This window comes from Amyelois transitella, chromosome 5, assembly GCF_032362555.1.
Source record: "Amyelois transitella isolate CPQ chromosome 5, ilAmyTran1.1, whole genome shotgun sequence".
NCBI classification, from domain to species: Eukaryota; Metazoa; Arthropoda; class Insecta; order Lepidoptera; family Pyralidae; genus Amyelois; species Amyelois transitella.
This window is the reverse complement of record NC_083508.1, coordinates 11399959-11419811: the sequence shown is the minus strand read 5'-3', so window position 1 is coordinate 11419811 and position 19853 is coordinate 11399959. Positions and strand designations below refer to the sequence as shown.

At 34.0% G+C, this 19853-nt stretch overlaps 3 protein-coding genes across 4 annotated transcripts in view; all 3 read left to right on the top strand.

The window, feature by feature from the left end:
- The window catches only part of LOC106137109 (putative acyl-CoA-binding protein), a 347495-nt gene that overhangs the window by 40235 nt on the left and 287407 nt on the right, over positions 1-19853 (top strand). Inside the window, exon 5 of one of the 2 annotated variants that reach the window (XM_060944459.1) lies at positions 5-15. The exons of the other annotated variant lie outside the window; for it this stretch is intronic. The gene's annotated coding sequence lies outside the window, so the exon portion shown is untranslated. Of the gene's footprint in view, positions 1-4; positions 16-19853 lie in introns of those variants that run through there. 2 annotated transcript variants of the gene reach the window in all.
- LOC106140313 (23 kDa integral membrane protein-like) lies at positions 2706-7327 on the top strand. Its single transcript, XM_060944485.1, has 6 exons — positions 2706-2799; positions 3445-3633; positions 4338-4517; positions 4994-5127; positions 5439-5544; positions 7244-7327. Exons 1-6 carry the CDS (start codon positions 2725-2727, stop codon positions 7325-7327), a joined length of 768 nt encoding a protein of 255 aa, XP_060800468.1. The 5' UTR covers positions 2706-2724.
- On the top strand, positions 9003-11229 carry LOC106140314 (23 kDa integral membrane protein-like). The gene is made up of 5 exons (XM_013341891.2): positions 9003-9065; positions 9729-9917; positions 10231-10407; positions 10571-10810; positions 11134-11229. The coding sequence occupies exons 1-5, from the start codon at positions 9003-9005 to the stop codon at positions 11227-11229; spliced, it is 765 nt and encodes a 254-aa protein (XP_013197345.2).

Sequence of the window (19853 nt, the reverse complement as noted above, 5' to 3'; positions counted from 1 at the left end):
TGTTATGTTAAGGCGTAATAATTAAAGTAAGACAAATCTTGCCTTGGTATTTATAATGATGGTAGTTTAAGTTGCAGCTTCACCATTATAAGTGTCTGAAGAAAATAAAGACATGTTGAAATATTAAAAGAAATAAATATAAATTGTGATATATAATATTAAGAAATATAAAGAAATACCGAGGCATATTCTGTTCATAAAGAATTTTGTGCAATAGAAAAAAATATCGACACTAAAAACGACTATTATACTCTAGCTACGACTTTTATACTCTGAATCATGACATTAGGTTAGAAATATATTTGTTGGACACTTTATCTGTATATTGTATTAATTTACAACCCCTGCTCCCTAATTATGAAAAAGATAACTTCATCAATAAATTAACTACGTACAAGTTTTAATGATAGCTACATTACAAAGTTGCTTACTAAGTAGAAATTAATCATAGTCATAATGTAGGAAAATAAATTAATGAGCTGATAAGTAAAAGGAATGCTGTACGTAAAAGCGACATCTTTGGGCATTTTAAAGAAGTCTTCCTCAGACCTTTTTTAATTATCTTACTTACCTTACAAGGAAACATTAATTTATGCACTAAAAAGGAATTTCCAAAGATTCTTACGTTCCAGATTTTGCATGTAACAATTAGTCAATGAAAGGTGACTATGGCGGGGATTAGGGTTTATACCAGACTACGATCAAAAAGTAAAGAAATATCAGATAAAATAAAATAATACAAATACAATGTTAATGCCATTGTAACGGAAAAAAAATAATTTAAAAGAGGAAATCAATTAACCCTTAATATAATAGAATCAGCATCAATCCTTCGTGTTGGTCCCGGTATCGTCTTACTCCGGATTTCCCTATTTCGATTCACTGAGAGAGAGAGGGAGAGAGAAGATAAGAAATATGCCTCATTCGTGGATCTATGGCTACACATTCACTTCCATAGTGCATTTTGCAATGACTTGTGAGTTCTTACCCTAATTTGCCAGCACAAATAAGTACCTAATGAATTTAGATGAAGCGAAAGAAGTAGGTATGTAGGGATCGTGGCAAGTGGAAAGATTTAGTCTTTATGTCACAAATGAGGCGCGAATTTTGTTTCTATCTATAACTTCTGATAGTTATTTTCTTCTTTTTTCCAGGGAACCAGTCTATAACTACACCTACACTTGGAGTAACTCTGGGGCGAGTTCATTGTCATACACTATGACTTTATTTATATTATCACCGATTATTTATAACATCTTTATGTAATTGTTATTTAAATCTTTTTGTTTTAATGATTTTATTTATTTGTTCCATGTTTCTTTTTTCCTTCCGAAAAAGGTTAATAGAATTTCGATGACATTTTGATAGTATACGTAATTATTTTCTATTCAGCAGAAAAAAAACTTTTAATTTGAAAATGATTTGTAAATTAAAGTCAAACTTAATGACCTACGTTGTATGAAAATTAAGCTTTGTAGTTTCTTATATAAGTACAGTGATCCCCAGGAAATATAAAATATATAAATATGAAAGTTATGCTTGGAGCCCGATGTACTTAATATTAAGTTTATATATACTTTTAAGATTTTGTAATTTAAGTAATCATGTTGATAAAAATAAAAACAGTTTCATTACAATCAATTCTTGTTTAAAAAGCTATACCAACCCCTTTTACTAAATTTAGGATAGAATTACTTCGGTCAGGGAACACGCACTTTGAACCAGTGTTACAAACATAATATGAGCAATAAAAGGTAAAACATAAAAGGTAGACTGCCATCTGGTCCCGAATGATCACATTCGAGACCAGATGGGAGTCTACCTTTAATCACCTGACTTAATGTTTACTGGATCGTTATAACGATCGTAGTCTTAGAAGTTGTTGAAACATTCCCCAGGACAATAACAATTCTTTGCGCGCCAACAACAACGTAGCAAATTTAAAAATGCAAGCGATGATCGATAAAATTGTAATTATTCATGTAGCACGTCATACCACGTGTGTATTCTCAGAGTATCGATCTTGTTGTGTACATGACACGGTAAAAAAATGTCATAGAGGTATAGCAGCAAATAAGCCTAGATGGAGAGTTTAAATGCTCTATTGTTTTGTTAAGTTAGATGCCAACTGAGGTAACGCGTCTCTAAATGATCTTTTTATCAAGGACTGAGTTTAAATTTATTTTAATCCTCTTAATGTTAATACCATGACCCATGTTTAAATCAGATCCGAGAAGATTTATAGGTAATAAGAGGTGGAAAAGTAGTCGATCTGTGTAATTACTACTCGACTTTCCCATTTCTGGTTCGTGGTTCATCTTCGAGTGGGACGACATCAGCTCCAACGCCCACGATGACACATACATACATATGGTCACGTCTATATCCCTTGTGGGGTAGACAGAGCAAACAGTCTTGAAAAGACTGATAAGCCACGTTCAGCTATTTGGCTTAATGATAGAATTGAGATTCAAATAGTGAAAGGTTGCTTGCTAGCCCATCGCCTAAGAAAAGCATCCCAAGTTTGTAAGCCTATCCCTTAGTCGCCTTTTACGACATCCATGGGAAAGAGATGGAGTGGTCCTATTCTTTTTTGTACTGGTGCCAACTGTGATGATAATGAAAATGTTTATGTGCTTCTAGAATTTATAACTCTACGTACAATACAAAAGGAGTATTTCATTCAATGTCAAGCGACACACGCTTCACAACAGACCTCCGACCATGGCGGTCAAGTGGACTGAATTCACAACTGGATGCGCTAAGGGTATACTTTTGGTCCTGAATGCGTTATGTATTGTAAGTATTTTGCTATTATATCAATCGATTCTTAAACTCACTATCATCATTAAATCCGTCTCAGACCGTTGAATCTGTCTAGCTGGTAAAGGTCAAAGACAAGATATAATTGAAAAAAGAGGCTTCTTAGTGTGGTAGATTTCCTTTAGATGCTGTGAAAATATATAACAAAGTTTCAAATTCAACTTCAAAATTTTTATTCGTTATTATGAGACATTCCAAATATCACTCAATATTGTCATATCTTTTGGATTCACAACATTGGTTGACGTCAAATAAATTAGGTACTTAAAACTAAGTTCACTGCCGTTTCCAAAGCGTCAGTGAAGAAGAAGCGGCAACAAACTGCATTGCAGCATTTTCTTCAATAACCTCAACTTCACAATTATCCAAACTTAGAATAGAAATATGACTACGACATCTACTGAAAAAGGTCCTATTCCTTTGCCCGAAAATGCCTATTCGTGCAATTCAATATTCTTTTAGTCATCTAATTAAGAACTATCTTTCTGTTTTTACAAACATACATACATACACGTAGTCACGTCTATATCGCTTGCGGGGTAGACAGTGCCAACAGTCTTGAAAAGATTGAAAGTTAAAAATCTGTCCAGTTTTGTGACTTTACATTCCTTTACTTCAAAGATCGTGGCGGTATGCGTGTTTGGGTTTGCGGTCGTGGACACCAAGATCTTGAAGCAGTATGGCGAGGAGCACGCGGCGGGCACCTTGGCCGGAGACGTCATCATCATAGCGGCCAGCGTCCTGCTCATCACTGTGGCTAGTTTCGGCTGCTTCGGAGTGTTAAGGAACCATGTCAAGATCCTTTACTTGGTGATTTTGTCTAGGAATTTTTTTATTCTTACCATTTGAAAATGAGCTTGGGGGCAATTATTGTTGACAAGATTATAGATTTCGAATATACCTATAGCCAGCGCCGTGTAGTTCCCGATAATTTTATTAAAAAGGACCATAATCTTTTTCTCATGGATGTCCTAAAAAGCGAGTAAAAAGAGGCACATTCATCTAGTGCAGCTTCTAATATGATTCAATGTGGGTCAGGTTCCCCTTCAAAGGTTGTGGAGGCCAGTTGAAAAAAACAGACTTATTCAATACAGGATTTTAGTACAAAGGCGCACCCAGGGCTCCTGTCTAGAGAGGTCAGGATATGGAACCGGGATTAACACCTGAAGAAGAAGAGTAATTTATTAATTTACGTATACAAATCTTTGCCGTGTGGTTCCCGGCACTAATACAAAAAAGAATAGGACCACTCCATCTCTTTCCCATGGATGTCGTAAAAGCCGACTAAGGGGTAGGCTTATAAACTTGGGATCCTTCTTTTAGGCGATAGGCTAGCAACCTGTCACTATTTGAATCTCAATTCTATCATTAAGCCAAATAGCTGACCGTGGCCATTCAGTCTTTTCAAGACTATTGGCTCTGTCTACCTCACAAGGCATATAGACGTGACCATATGTTCGTATACAAATCTATCTATATCGATATAATAAAAAATGTGGTAAATTTTTTTACAGTACGTGGGATTCCTGCTCATCATAGTGATCTTCGAGCTGATGACAGCCATCTTCGTGGCGGTGCAGCGTTACGGGCTTGAGTTCAGGGTGACGGAGTGGCTGAGAGAAGACTTCTTCAGGAATGTGACCGCTGAGGAGATGGGACTGCATGAAAAACTGTGGGACAATCTGCAGACTGAAGTAAATTGTATCTATATGAAAACTAAGAGTTATTAAGTGAAATTATTTTCATTAGAAGAATTATTCATCCTAGAGTTGACTAGAAGAGATTGCTTTAGCGATTAGTCCGCCTCTTTACCTCATGATCTTTTTCTATTGGTGCAATAAAGAGTTTATCTTCTATCTATATAAGAATCTTAAGTATTCCCGTGGTATTTCTCATACTCAATTTTATTTTTCATACTTGTCGTGTCACTTTTCTTATAAACATTGAAATTTAAATCCTTTGAATGATGTTTTAACTACTTACATAGTTTTTAGAAATTATAAATTAAGCATTTCCATTTTCTATTCATCATGTCAAAAAAGCACCAGAACTTTTAAATTTCACCCGTTTTTAGTAGCTTTTAATTTTTTGTTACAAACTCCAGCAAGTTTCTTGAATGTTTCGCCTGTAAAGTTCACCTTTTTTATTATGATTGGTTCTATCTTTATAGTACGAATGCTGCGGCCTGAATGGACCCGAAGACTATCGAGCTATACAGAAGGACATCAGCCTGTCTTGCTGTCCTCGAGCCCAAAGAGCCAAGACACCGTACGCCCAGCAGCAGTTGTACAACGTTTGTGTTGAGTGAGTATTAAACTAGACTGCACTGCAGCTTTTTTTCAACAACGTCAACTTCCCAACTATCCAAACTTAGAATAGAAATGTGGACGAGAAAATACATGGCTGTGATTAATTGACATACGATATTTAAATAATAACAAAAAATTAAAAAAAAAAATTTTATGGTTATGCAATTTTAAATAGATTTATGTATAGAGTGTACTGAATTTAGATTTAGGTTTAAATCAAACTACAATTCTTTAAGACGTTCCTGCGCCAAGAGATTCCTCATGTTAGTTGTGTTATAAATTCTAATGAGTCCTCAATGTTGACAGTACCGCCTCCTATTTCTCCGTTGGCTGTGAGGATGAGATTCTGTTCATCCTTCGCTCTGATGCTGACTGGTTGCTTGGAGCAGGCGTTCTCAGTTTCTGGTTCGAGGTAAAATCTAAGTTTTTCTAAAATATTATTTAAATTTAAAGATAATTTATCACAACACTTAAAATTCTGTCTTTAGGAAACCAATGAACCAAGCTATGAACTACTTTTCATTCATTCATTCAACTAATCACGTCTGTATCCCTTGCAGTGTTGACAGAGCCAACAGTCATAAAAGACTGATAGGCCACGTCCAGCTATTTGGTTTAATGATAGAATTGAGATTCAAATAGTGAGTAGTGGTTTCCAGTACATTGCCTAAAAAGAAGAATCCGAAGTTTATAAGCCTACCCCGTAGCCGCCGACATCCACGGTAAAGACATAAAGTGGTTCTATTGTTTTTTTTTATATTGGGAACCACACGGCTATATATGAACTACATCCTACTACTATTATAAAGGCGAAAGTTTGTATGGATGTTTGTTACTCTTTCACGCAAAAACTACTGAACCGATTACCATGAAATTTGGTATGAAGGTAGCTGAAGACCCAGAATAACACATAGGCACACACATATTTTTATCCCAGAGTTCCCGCAGGATTGATAGGGTTTCCATGCGGACGAAGTCGCGGGCGGCCTCTAGTACTTAATAAAGTAACGTGGTACCTGCACACGTAAGCTCATAAATGGACATGCAATATTAATTGAAATCGATAATGTTGCTTCGTACCGTGCTTTGAAAGGTTGCACAGAGCAGTCCAATGGTTTCTTCGTAAGAATATTTATGTGATAATACATATTTAATCTGAGCGTTGGTGGTCGAACGGTATCCAGGCTCCTCGCCAGAGTGGTGAGGATGCTACTGGGACTTAAGTCAAGAGGAAGAATATATATTTAATCTCTTCACTACTCTCTCGATACAATAGTAATGTAATATGTAATTTGACGGCCTCTGTGGCGCAGCGGTAATACGCTTGTCTGTGACACCGGGGGTCCCGGGTTCGAATCCCGGCCAGGGCATGATCAGAAAAGAACTTTTTCTGATTGGCCTGGGTCTTGGATGTTTATCTATATAAGTATTTATTATTTATTATTATTATAAAATATAGTAGGTATCGTTGAGTTAGTATCTCGTAACACAAGTCTCGAACTTACTTCGAGGCTAACTCAATCTGTGTAATTTGTCCCGTATATATATATTTATATTTAATAGTGACACGAGCATTTTGACATATTTGACCAGCACCCGTAAAGCCGAACGCCATTTTTATCGCGCGAAAAACTATCGCTGTCTCTTTTCACGTCGTAATAAAAAGTGAAACACCGATACTATCGATGGGTCATCGCTTTTGCTACGGGGCTCTAGGTCTACAACCATGAAGGTAAATACAGTGAAGCGAATATGGTCCGGCGACTTCGTGCTATAATGTCTCGTGCTCTCATGAAGAAGACGGCCTCTGTGGCGCAGCGGTAGTACGCTTGTCTGTGACACCGGAGGTCCCGGGTTCGAATCCCGGCGAGGGCATGATGAGAAAAGAACTTTTTCTGATTGGCCTGGGTCTTGGATGTTTATCTATATAAGTATTTATTATTTATTATTATTATAAAATATAGTATCGTTGAGTTAGTATCTCGTAACACAAGTCTCGAACTTACTTCGAGGCTAACTCAATCTGTGTAATTTGTCTCGTATATATTTATTTTTATTTATTAATTATGCTCTTTTTAAAATCGTTGTTGATATCTCTCATCTGATTTCAGACCTCAAGCATGCTGCTGGCCATGTGGATAGCCAACAATCTGAAGAACAGCGTGCAAGTCTATAAAAGTACCGTCCGATACTGATGTATTTATAAAGAGCAGAATAAACTCATCATGACTGGTTTCGTGTTTTATTTTGACCTTATAAAGACTTATTTTAGAAAAATAGATAAAACTCTTTATTTGCCCCATAATCGATAAAAAACAGCACAAAACAGACAGAGATGGTACAAAGGCGGACTTATCGCTTATGCGATATCTTCCAGTCAACTTTTACCTCTTTTTCTACAACTAATTCAGTGAAAAGCCCCCCGTTATTGTAAGGGCAAATAAACTTACTTACTATAACGCTAATTGAAATAATGTCATCGTTTTGGCGTTGGTCCTAATTACGAGACGTCGAGGATCGAAGGCAGTTATAGGTTTATGTTTTTATTGCGAATTAATATACGGGAAGCTCTTTGAGCGTTTAGCGAGGAACTTTATCAGCAGGGTAACCCATAAATGTACGTTATTTTTATATGAATACTTATGGTAAAGAAATAGATTACCTTGGTGACCACTGCAACTTTATATAGGCTTGTATATAGTATAATGTTATCAATATTTACAGTATAAGTAATGCTATGGCATAACGTAACTCTTATAATCCTTTAACCGTAACATGATATAATCATAAAAACAACCCTTTTGCGTTACAATAAAGTTCATTTCGAAAAATACAATAAGACGTCGAAAAGACAAAGGAAAATTTTGCGAGCAATCTATAAGAAGCCCTTTATTCTTGCAATTAAGTTCTTTATTAATTGAAGAAGGTATGTTGGTAAATAACAAGGAGTAGCTGAAAGACAGCCATGAAGTGTGGGGAAATGGACACGTGGTTTCCCACGTTCCATATATTGTGATATAGTGATGAGCGGAGCGGAGACGGAAATAAACACAGAAAAACCGAACACTGATCTAGAAACATACATAGTTTACATACGAATGTAATGACTAGTATGCGGTAGACAAGAGTGAATAGGCAAAAGAATTGAAGGCCGCTTGTGAGATTCAGAAATTGTGCCAGGTTGCCAGTCCATCGCCATAACCTAAAATTAAAGTCCAAGACCTAAAAGAAGAACTTTGGAAGACCGAAAAAATTTACGTTCGGTGTATAAATTAATCTCAATTTTTATTGCACACTAACGTCTTGTTTATTTAGAAATATTAAGTAACAGCAGGACTAAACAAGTGGCTTTTGCTGTGATTCACCTATCACTTCCTCTTATTTATGATTAACAAAGTGGTTGAAAATAAGCAACCTCTTTATGTTTGCAACTGGCCACAAATAAAAAAAGAGTTTTTCAGAAAGAACATAAAATAAAAAAGTGACGATCGAAAGACATGTTGAAGGGCAAATTGTTAACAAATAAGTCCCGTTTGTATTTAATGTATAATGTTTAATTCTTTTAACGAAAATATACATTTTTAAATTAGTTCAGGAAGAGTGGAGTTTTATTTTCATTTGTTTTAAAGTACATTTTTCCCGTAACATAATATTTTAAAGTGCATGAACACAAAGGTTAAAAAATAATTAAAATTCCGCTCCTCTTGTCATTATACTCCGACCACTAATAACCACTGGGGTCGTCAAATGCAATGATCGATACAAGCCATGAAGCTTCACTTCCGTTGTCCACGTTACGTCCGGTGGTCCTGTCCTGCCTGTTGTCCATAGTCCGAATTATTTCCAAAAAAAAAAAAAAAACTCCCAAAAATGAAGCCGCGAAGTCTGCGCTGTATGAAGTTTTTCCTAACATTATTCAATATCATTTGTATTGTAAGTATTTTGTTCTTGAATAATAAAATTTTGATGATCGATAATTTTATAAGTGGCACCGTTGTTACGAGTAATGTCTTTCTTGTGAATATCGATTCTTCTATCGTCAACTACGTTGTCAATTTTCTTTGCTTTGTTGAAGATAGTTATGATTAGTAACTTTAAAACTAATCATGTTTCATCAACAATTTTTTTTGTTCATCATCTTTAACTATATTTCTGTTCATAAAATCACAAATAAAAGTGATCGATTGATTGATCATTATATTTAATTGTTCATTTATTTCGAAGGTACTTAATAAACTACTTATTACTGCATTTTATAACACAAGAACATTCTCATAATAATAATTTTTGGTATTTATAAGATTTAATTTGTGAAGGTGAAAATACTACCGAGTTAAACCCACTTTTCAAATAGAACATCTTTTTAATTTACAACAACGTAGAGCCGGTTGAACTTAAAATTTCGCAGACACCAAAAAGTTTAGGTGGCGTTAATAGTGTTTTGTAAAATTCTACCACTAAAGAATCAAAAATAGGCTGGAAAAAAATACAACATGGTCGTGGAAAAAAGGGTCCAAAAATATTCTAAACTCCAAAATATTGCTCACCCAAATAAAACAATGGAGTGAAATAATAAAAAGTTTATTTTTGATGTAGCTCTTTGGTCTGGTGCTAATGGCGATCTGCGTGATGAACATGAGGGAGAAGAAGTCTCGCCCGGAGCAACAGTCGGCTTTGTCCAGGGGAGTCCTGGCCTTCCTCCTGACGTTGGGACTTTGTCTGGTTGTCACTGCTGTTCTGGGCTGCATTGGCGCTTTGAGGGAACACGTTAAGACTCTTTATGTGGTGAGTCGTTACTTCAATTCTCATTATTTGCTTCTTCTACATGGATTATATCTCTCTACTGTATTCTAGGGAATTTAAAGAGGCGTTGGTGATAATGCTTCTCTTTAGATACATAAATAAAATAAACTGCATTTGAATTTCAATTCAATTATGAAGACATCCAGCTGAATGTGGCCTTCGTATAGAGTATTTTCGAGTTTATGGTCCTGTCTTTGATGATAATGATATTTTTCCGATTTGCCAGAAGGCAAGAAGTTTTTATGTCTCTCATACTGTTTTGAATTCTCCATTAATAATCTAACTTTTTTCGCAGCACACGTGTTTCTTTATCTTCTTGGTATCCGTGGAAGTAGTGGTGGGCGTAGGAGGGGCGGTCTTAAGTGCTTGGGTGGGGGGGAGCAGCGAACTCCGAGTTCAGTTCTACAAGAACGCTACTGTTGAAGACGAGTTCTCCAGCAACCAAGCTTTCTGGGACCATCTGCAGTCTGAGGTGAGTTTCGTTGTCCGCAACCTATGTCTATCGTTCTGTGATGTGAATCAATCTTCGTAATTGTAACATCACTCGACAGATGTATAGGTACCTGACGTTCTTGTTTCTTAGACTTAGTCAATCAAAAAAAATAACTCCTTTTTTATGTTAAAATTTATTCTAGAACCAATGCTGTGGCGTCGACGGGCCAACTGATTACAGCATTCTTCACCGGGACATCCCCCCCTCTTGCTGCTCCCGCGCACATCCGCTGCGAGATGGCGCAGCCAGGCGTCATTTGCACTCCACCTGCCTTACAGAGAAGACGTACTACGGCCGGGGCTGTGAAGAAGCTTTACGCCAAAAGAAAGCATTTAAAGGAAACATCCTCATAACTACTGGTGTTATTTTTGCTCTCCTGGAAGTAAGTATTCGATTCTTTTTGTGAAAAAAAGTGAAAAAGAGAATGTTGTTAAATAGATTTCTGATTAAAATCTTTATATGGTAAAGATTTTAATCACAAAGTTAAGCTACTTTTATTTTTCAAGAGGTTTCTTGAAAACTATTTTTGTTTTTTAATTGGAGCTGATAAATCAATTCAATTATTATTTGGATAGTCAACCCCAATAGTTTTAGATTTTATGCAAACGGATCAGGTTTCTCCGCCGAAGACTACCACACCAACTTTACAAAAAGTTAGCTTTAAAGTATTATTGACGGCCTATTTTCCTATTCCTTTTCTTCCAGATATTGTGCATCGTTTTGGCTCTCTGGATGGCCAGGACGATACGAGTGGAACGCAGGAAACTTCAGCAGAATCTACAAGCACATTTTGAGAATTAATATTTATCATATAATTCAGAAAACTTTACGATAAGCACGCAAGACTAGGCTAGATATACGAGTATTATGCCTTTATAAAAATTAAGATTTCTGTGGTCTTATTTAATAAATCAAAATTTTGGGAACGAAGTTCCTAACACCTTATAGACATAGGTTAAAAAGACATTCCATGTGACCCTTAGTTAAATTAATTAAGGTTTTAAATAATTGCACCCTATAATAATGGCGAATGCCTTTAGTAAAAAGTTAAGGGATAGTTCACACTAGAACAGCCTCGAAACGGGCAGTGTTACGAGATGGATTTGACCCACAGATTGTCCCCTTTGTTATAGTTTGAGCATCTTTCAATACTTGTTCGCGTCGATAGTTACCAAACTAAGACGAAGCGCGGAGGGAATAATATTAAAAATCGCACATACCTACATATTTTTAACCGACTTCCAAAAGGAAGAGGTTCTTAACTCAATCGTATCTTTGTTATCACATAACTGAGAAAAGTAAAATAGTTCTGTGATCATCGTTAATTTTGAAATATTTTTACAATCATTTTGGAATATTTTAGGATTTACTTGGTTTAAGTTGAGAAAAGCGAGTCATACCTATATAAGAACATACAGCTCAAAATGAAAACTTCATTTTTTTATTTTCCTCCTCATTTTAAATTTATCATAATTTAATTAATAAGTCATCTCACACTCTGTTTGTATCCTGCTAAGAAATTATGTAAATTATCATAAAAAATAATTTATTAATTAAATATATGTACTACTTATTAAAATAGGCAGCTTTGAGGTTAGTTAATAAATGTCTATATCACATGCAACATACGTAGATATAGGTACATCGTTTCTCGCCTACTTTTGTATATTGCCTTAAGAACCGTCAACAACGCAATAAAATATACTGTAAAAATATTGAATAACAGTTTTCAATATTTTTAGCAATAAAAAGTTAGTTAAGAAATATTTGTAAGTGCAATAAATTTCGTATTAAATAAAATATAGGGTAGAAAATAGGGTTATAATAATTATAAGGTTATAATTTTAAATTTTTCAGTTAATTTTATTTATTGTAAAAATGATTTTTATTTAAATTGATTCAAATTAATAATGGAAAATAATATAATGTTCTGCTTCTTTATTAAAGCATGAAAGCGAAACAAACACAATATGTTACAAATATCACGTAGTGCAAATGAATGAATTATGAAAGTAATTTTCAATGGTAAGTACTTTAGTAGACACATTACAATTATTTTATTATAATGCGTAATAACATTCTTTTGTGTCATTATAAAAAAAAAAACAATTTTCCCAAAATTTATTTTCGAACTTCATCTGCCCCCTTTTTTTTAAATCTAGTCAGAACATTTAGTGAATATCTCTTTTTATATCTTAGTCATTCTGCATAATCAATCGTAAATCAGCTATCCTGTGATAATTAAGTAGTTTTAAGTACATCAGCTGGGGTTAAATGGGACCAAATTGCGTAATATTTTGAAAATCTATTAATTGTTCTTATAATTCAAAGCTTTTAAAAATTCGTGATTGCACTTCTAATTTGCCAGTATTATTAATAATAATAGGTATATCTAATAGTAAAAAGGTAGTAGGCTTCGCACTATCGTTGTACCTACACAAAAATTGCATCACAATCTGTTTAGTCGTATATAATCGCGCAACTAATTGAATAATGCTTTTATTATTACTATGGATAATATTAAAGTGAGTTTGTCAAAAATGTATTTAAAAGTTAAGCAATTTTTACATGTATTAACTATTCATATCATGTAACTATATAGATTTCTTTATACTATTTTCTCGTAAGTATAGATCAATGGATGTCTAAGTTAAGATATTCTTCACAAATCAAACACAATATACATATCTACTAACATCATAGTTTTTGTATAATGACACTATAGTATATTCATTCATCTTTTTATATACACTCTGTTAAATTTGGCGTAAGATATGATGTAAACAAAATTATAAGTTGGTCCAAATTCTCTTAATTTTTAAAACTATTGACTCTTTTCCTTACTTAGATAGAAATAAAAGAAAAACCCAGAAGTCTCTTCCATTGATTGATTTTTAAGACAGGTTGCTAGCCTATGAAAGATATGGAGTGGTCCTTTTCTAAAGCGCTAGTAACCACAAAGCACAGTTTTGGCCAGTATATCATTATTTATTTATTAATTTTCATTAATTCAGGATTTCTTTGCATAAGTTTACTACATGTTTTACACGCCAATTGAAACCGAGTAAAGTATTTAATTGCAAGGGTTCCAATAATATAATTGTCAATGTGAATGTGTTCAATTATTATTAAAGTATTTTATCACTGAAAAGTTAATGTTTTTTTTTATATCTGGTACTCACTTAGGAACTGATATTGGGGGTTGATTCCACTCCAAGCATTTTTAGATGTCTTTTTAGGTACGTATTTATATAATTAAACTAGCTGTGCCCACTACTTCGTCCGCGTGGAGTAGTTATTTTGGGCATCATTGAAGCTCTCAATGATGAATAGTTTTCTCCGTTTTTTTTTCACATTTTCCATTATTTCTTTGCTCCTTATAGTTGCAGCGTGATGTTATATAGCCTAAAGCCTTCTTCGATAAAATGTCTATTCAACGCAAAAATAATTTTTCAATTCGAACCAGTAGTTCCTGAGATTAGCGCGTTCACACAAACAAACTTTTCGGCTTTATAATATTAGTATAGATACGAGTATGATTTAACAAATACTTTAGGCTGAATGTAGATGCCATGAATACGCTGTTTGTAAGAAAATACTTAATTATGAAATCTTTTCAGATTATGCCCTGGCATTTAATTGGATTATGTGTGTAGTACCTGGGTGACCGAGCTGTGGTTGGTGGACGTTAGCAAAACCATAAAAAATAAAAATAAAAAACAAAAAAAATATCAAAATGTAATAATAATAATAAAAAAGTAGTTGCTGGGCATCGAACTCGGGTGATCCGACGCGAATATAAGTAGGTATGTAAGTATGTAAGTACTACTTACATATTTTCGCTTTTATGATGATATATATTAGTATGATGATTATTTTATGATGAACATTCTTCAAAATACAACATTTCTCGTTAAATAAGAACTTACCTCAGTAGTAGTGGGCAACACAGATACCTATTTTTAAATAATTTATCAAAAGCACTTACTGTAAAACGCATAAATCCATTGATTTTCCTCAGTTTATTTCAGGTTTAAAATTAAACATTAGTCATTCGCTCCCAAATGATGTACAAACTAACATTACTAACAAAGGAACAATGTAGAATTTACATGAAATTTAATTATTTCGGGGTGTAACATGATATTGTTTTAAATATGAGTATAAAATGTCTTTACCGTTATTTGTTGTGTTTATTTTTGTATTGCGAAGAAGGTGAGTAATGCGTTTTGTAAACTGTAAAATTCATCATCATCACTACATAGTGTAAAACAAAGTCGCTTTTTCTGTCCCTATGTCCCTTTGTATGCTTAAATCTTTAAAACTACGCACCGGATTTTGATGCAGTTTTCTTCAATAGACAGAGTGATTCAAGAGGAAAGTTTATATGTATGATAACATCCATTGAATAGTGGAGAAATACTGTTATTTTTGAGGTTTCTAATGTGATGTCGATAATTATCATATTTTTTTTCCGCTACATTTTTTCATTTTTTTATCATTTACTTTTAACGACAATCAGTTTTTTTATAAATAATTTTGATATTGTTTCTTCTTAATTATTTCAATTACCAAAAAAATGGGCTAAATCAAGACTAATATCTAGATTGTATTAATTTTTCAGAATGCGCTGCAAGTGACAATAGAAATCCTGGAAGAAATGATTCAACTTACGAATGTGGCGAAGAAAGAGAAGCATATATTCAGTTATCTCAACATTTTAATGGCAATACGACATTGGGTGGGTTAATATTTTTTTTTAATTAGTCGCTCAGCATACTGGCCAGTTTTCATTAAAATTATACTTTTTTATTTTAGAAAAAAATGTGCCCTTCTATTTTTCTTTTTGGAAGAAATAATCTTGCGGGTATAATTGTTAGCTTTATGATCATACTAGAGGCCGCCCGCGACTTCGTCCGCATGGAAACCCTATCAATGCCGCGGTAATTCCGGGATAAAAAGTAGCCTATATGTTATTCTGGGTCTTCAGCTACCTACATACCAAATTTCATCGTAATCGGTTCAGTAGTTTTTGTGTGAAAGAGTAACAAACATCCATACTGACATCCTGACATACTCACAAACTTTCGCATTTATAATATTAGTAGGTAATTGTGAAATATTTATCCATCCTATTATTACTAGTTTTAAACCAAGTCTCTCTTCCGCACGTTTCGTTATACCGTGTATATTTACGTTTTTTTTTTTTTTTCAGTGATACATAAAGGAATGACGTCTCATGTGTCAAAAATAAAGCTAAATTTGCTTGATACTCACGAATTTGATAACATATCGTCCATAGTGTGCACCGTACAATTATCAAAAAATAAAATTAATGACAATGGCACTCAAATTAACGTCGATAAAAGGTTGGATGAAAATAACAGTAAGTTTTTTTGGGCTTCACTTGTTCCGAACGGTTTTGAGAGTACTTACATACATATTATCACGTCTATCCCTTGCGGGGTAGGCAGAGCCAGTCTTGAAAGACCGAGAGACCACGTTCAGCTGTTAGGCTTAATGATATCGGAGAAGACTGCCTTTATTAGCCTATACCTTAATTGCCTTTTATGACATTCATAGAAAAGACATGGAGTGGTTCTATTCTTTTTTAATATTGTTGCCGGGAACCACACGGTACTAATATACATAGATAGCATTATCGGTACCTATATTTCGCTTCGTGTAAAAATCTGACTTTCCCAACCGTTAGTATGGTAAAAAGCGTGCTCCTGGTTCCTCTCTCATGATGGTGACTAGTATTTTATAAATATCTAACTGTGCCCGCGACTTCGTCCGCGTGAAATAGTTATTTTGGGCATCATTGAAGGCCCTCAAGAATTAATAATTTTCCCCGTTTTATTTTTCACATTTTCCATTATTTCTTCGCTCCTTAAAGTTACAGCGTGATGTTATTATATAGCTTAAAGCCTTCCTCGATAAATGGTCTATTCAACACACAAATAATTTTTCAACTCGAACCAGTAGTTCTTGAGATTAGCGCGTTCAAACAAGCAAAGAAACTCTTCAGCTTTATAATATTAGGTAGTATAGATGGCAAAATATTCATGTCTTATACGACCCATATGAACAATATATAACATATTTTTTATTGATTTCAGGGAGTGGAAATCAAGGAAGAGGGAGTTATAGATATAAAGTAGGCAGTAACAGAACTTTTAAATGCAACACAAATGAAAATAACACCAATATGTTTTGGATTCAAGTGAATGGTAAAGTATTAAATTCTTATTTGTATTTCTGCATACATACATGCAATTACGTCTATATCCCCCACGGGGTAGACACAGCCAACAGTCTCGTCACATTCAGCTGTATGGATTAATGATGGAATTGATTAGTGACAGGTTGCTAGCTCATCGTCTACAAGAAGAACCCCAAGCTTATCAGCCCCTCCCTTAGTCGCCTTTTACGAAGTCCCGGCCGGAAACCACACGGCACATTTGTGTTTCTTTCATACTTATTATTCATATTTTGGGCATCATTCAATGATGCCCAAAATAACTATTCCACGCGGACGAAGTCGTGGGTACAGCTAGTTAGATAAAAAGCGACTCCCTGAACCCAATTACGATATGGGAAATGAAATGAAATAAAGCATTTTTTTTTCAGCCAAAAACATCGTTACATTATTGAATAGTACTTACGACATCCGGTCTGTTGAAACTCTGATTTACACAAAGCCACTGACCGAAGCTGACGACGGCTCTATAATGGTTTGCATGAGATACACTTGTGATTATAATTATAAAACTGCCACATGTGAAAGACATATTTTGGATGAAATAGATCTTTACGTTGAGACCAATAGAGGGAGTTCACAATATGAAAAAAGTAAGTAGGTATACATACATATGGTCACGTCTATATCCCTTGAGCCAACAGTCTTGAAAAGACTAGATAGGCCACGTTCAGCTATTTGGCTTAATGATAGAATTGAGATTCAAATAGTGACAGGTTGCTAGCCCATCGCCTAAAAAAGAATCCCAAGTTTATAAGCTTATCCATTAGTCGCCTTTTACGACATCCATAGGAACGAGATGGAGTGGTCCTATTCTTTTTTGTTTAAGTGCCGGGAACCACACGGCACCAATAAAAAAAGAATATAATGATAATAATTTTGTATTTCTAATTTAACCATTCTGTTCCAGTTAAAGTATTAATGAGCATCGCTGGTCTGCTCATTATTTTTGTGGTATTAGTAGCTGTGGTGTGTTATTGGAAATGGAAGGATAAGCATAAAGATAATGTAAGTACCTAATAACCAATTACTCATATCATACACACGATTGAGTGAATAGGCATTATTTGAACCTAAGACTCCCAGCTTGATATATATTTCTATTTTTTTTTAAATTAAAATTAAAAAAGAAATCGGTATAAAACCTCAATAAAAAAGCAAAGGAGGCCTTTGTGGCGCAGCGGTAGTACGCTTGTCTGTGACAACGGAGGTACCGGGCTCGAATCTTGGCCAGGGCATGATGAGAAAAGTACTTTCTCTAATTGGACTGGGTCTTGGATGTTAATCTACATAAGTAGGTATTTATTATAAAATATAGTATCGTTGAGTTTGTATCTCGTAACACAAGTCTCGTACTTACTTCGAGGCTAGCTCAATCTGTGTAATTTGTTCCGTATATATTTATTTATTTACAATGTGTTTTATATAACAACAATTTTTAGACAGAGCCAAGGGTCCAGTACGTTGAAGTGGAGTTCAGCGAGACGCCATCAAAAAGATCTGAAGTCCAATGGAAGGCAGATGATATCATCTACTCTGAAGTTTCTGGTGCAATCTATCCGGGCTCCGCAAATGAAATATTTGAAGATTCACATACATATGCGACGATTACTAAGGCATCATCTAAAACTTGAAATATCACGAAAAACTTAATCACTTTGCGTGTACATAGACATCTTTACTCTTTTCTTACGATATTACCTAAGTGACATGCGAGTGTGCCGTGTGGCGTTAGAATTACGGCACCATTAGAAAAGATAGAATAGGACCACTTCATCTCTTTCCCATGGATGTTGTAAAAGGGGACTAAGGGATAGGCTTATAAATTTGGGATTCTTCTTTTAGGCGACTGACTAGTAACCTGTCACTATTTGAATCTCAATTCATCATATAAGTATTATCATTAAGCCAAACAGCTAAACGTGGCCTATCAGTATTTTTAAGACTGTTGTCTCTGTCTACCCCGCAAGGCATATGAACGTGACTATATGTACGTATCACAATGATATTTATTATCTATAAATTATTAGTTCTGGCGTTAGTCCCGGTTACATCCCCACTTCTCTGGAGAGGAGGCCGGGATGCACCTTTGACTATGAACTTTGACATTGACAGATGGAATCAGTTGACATTGACAGATGAAATCAGGTCTTACATGAAACGATTCCCTTTTGACGTTTGCAACTATTGCAGGGGTACCTCACCCTTATGTGGTTAATTAAGTAAATTACCTTTACTATAAAGAAAATGAACAAAAACCTAACTCAGTTTGGATCATGATCTGGGGTTATTTCTAATCTTTATTATAAAATAAATCCTTTTTCTATTCGAACACAGATAATTTATTTAAGAAAATCTATGTTAACATTAATAATAAGATATTCTTAAAATTACGTATATAATTTGTCATGAAAAGTTTACGGATGCAGTCAAATCATTATTATTGAAGAGTGAAGAACCAAATCGGTCACGTTCGTAAGTTATTTTTTTTATTGGCATTGAAATCGCAATATTTTGTCGAATACTCTATTTATTTTTATCTTTCTCCTTAAAAAATAAATAGAATATGTGTCTCATAATTTTATATAAAGTATTTTTTATGAAGTATTTAAATACATGATGTATATCCAATTAAAGTAGTTTCAAGCCCATTGTAATGATTTCTCTAAATGACTAGTATTTTTTAAATTATATTATCTAATAATTAAGATGTGCCTTGGTTAAAATGGAACGTTTCAAAAAATATAATATAATTTAATCTGATGCTTAACATTTATTGGTGAAATAATGTTTAAAAATGTTCCGTTATTTAAAAATTAATTTAACAATATGTCATATTTTAGCTTAGTGTTTATTTTGTAGTTATATAATTAAATTTTTGAATAATTTATCAATTAATAAAAAATACTTATAAATGCATTTCAAGTGTAAAGTCGAAGTTGACATTAAAGTAAAAATCTTCAATTAGGCATGTCATTTTGTCATTCTTTTTTATTTTCTTTTTTAAACTTTATAATTTGAATAAATCTAAATATTAGAAAATGTAAAATTATCTTATTTTACTCGTTGCTTAAATAATAAAATGAAACATACAAATTTTAATCTAAAATCAACTTCATGATGTGTGAAAGATATAAACTAAAACCCTAAATTAAAATAGCAC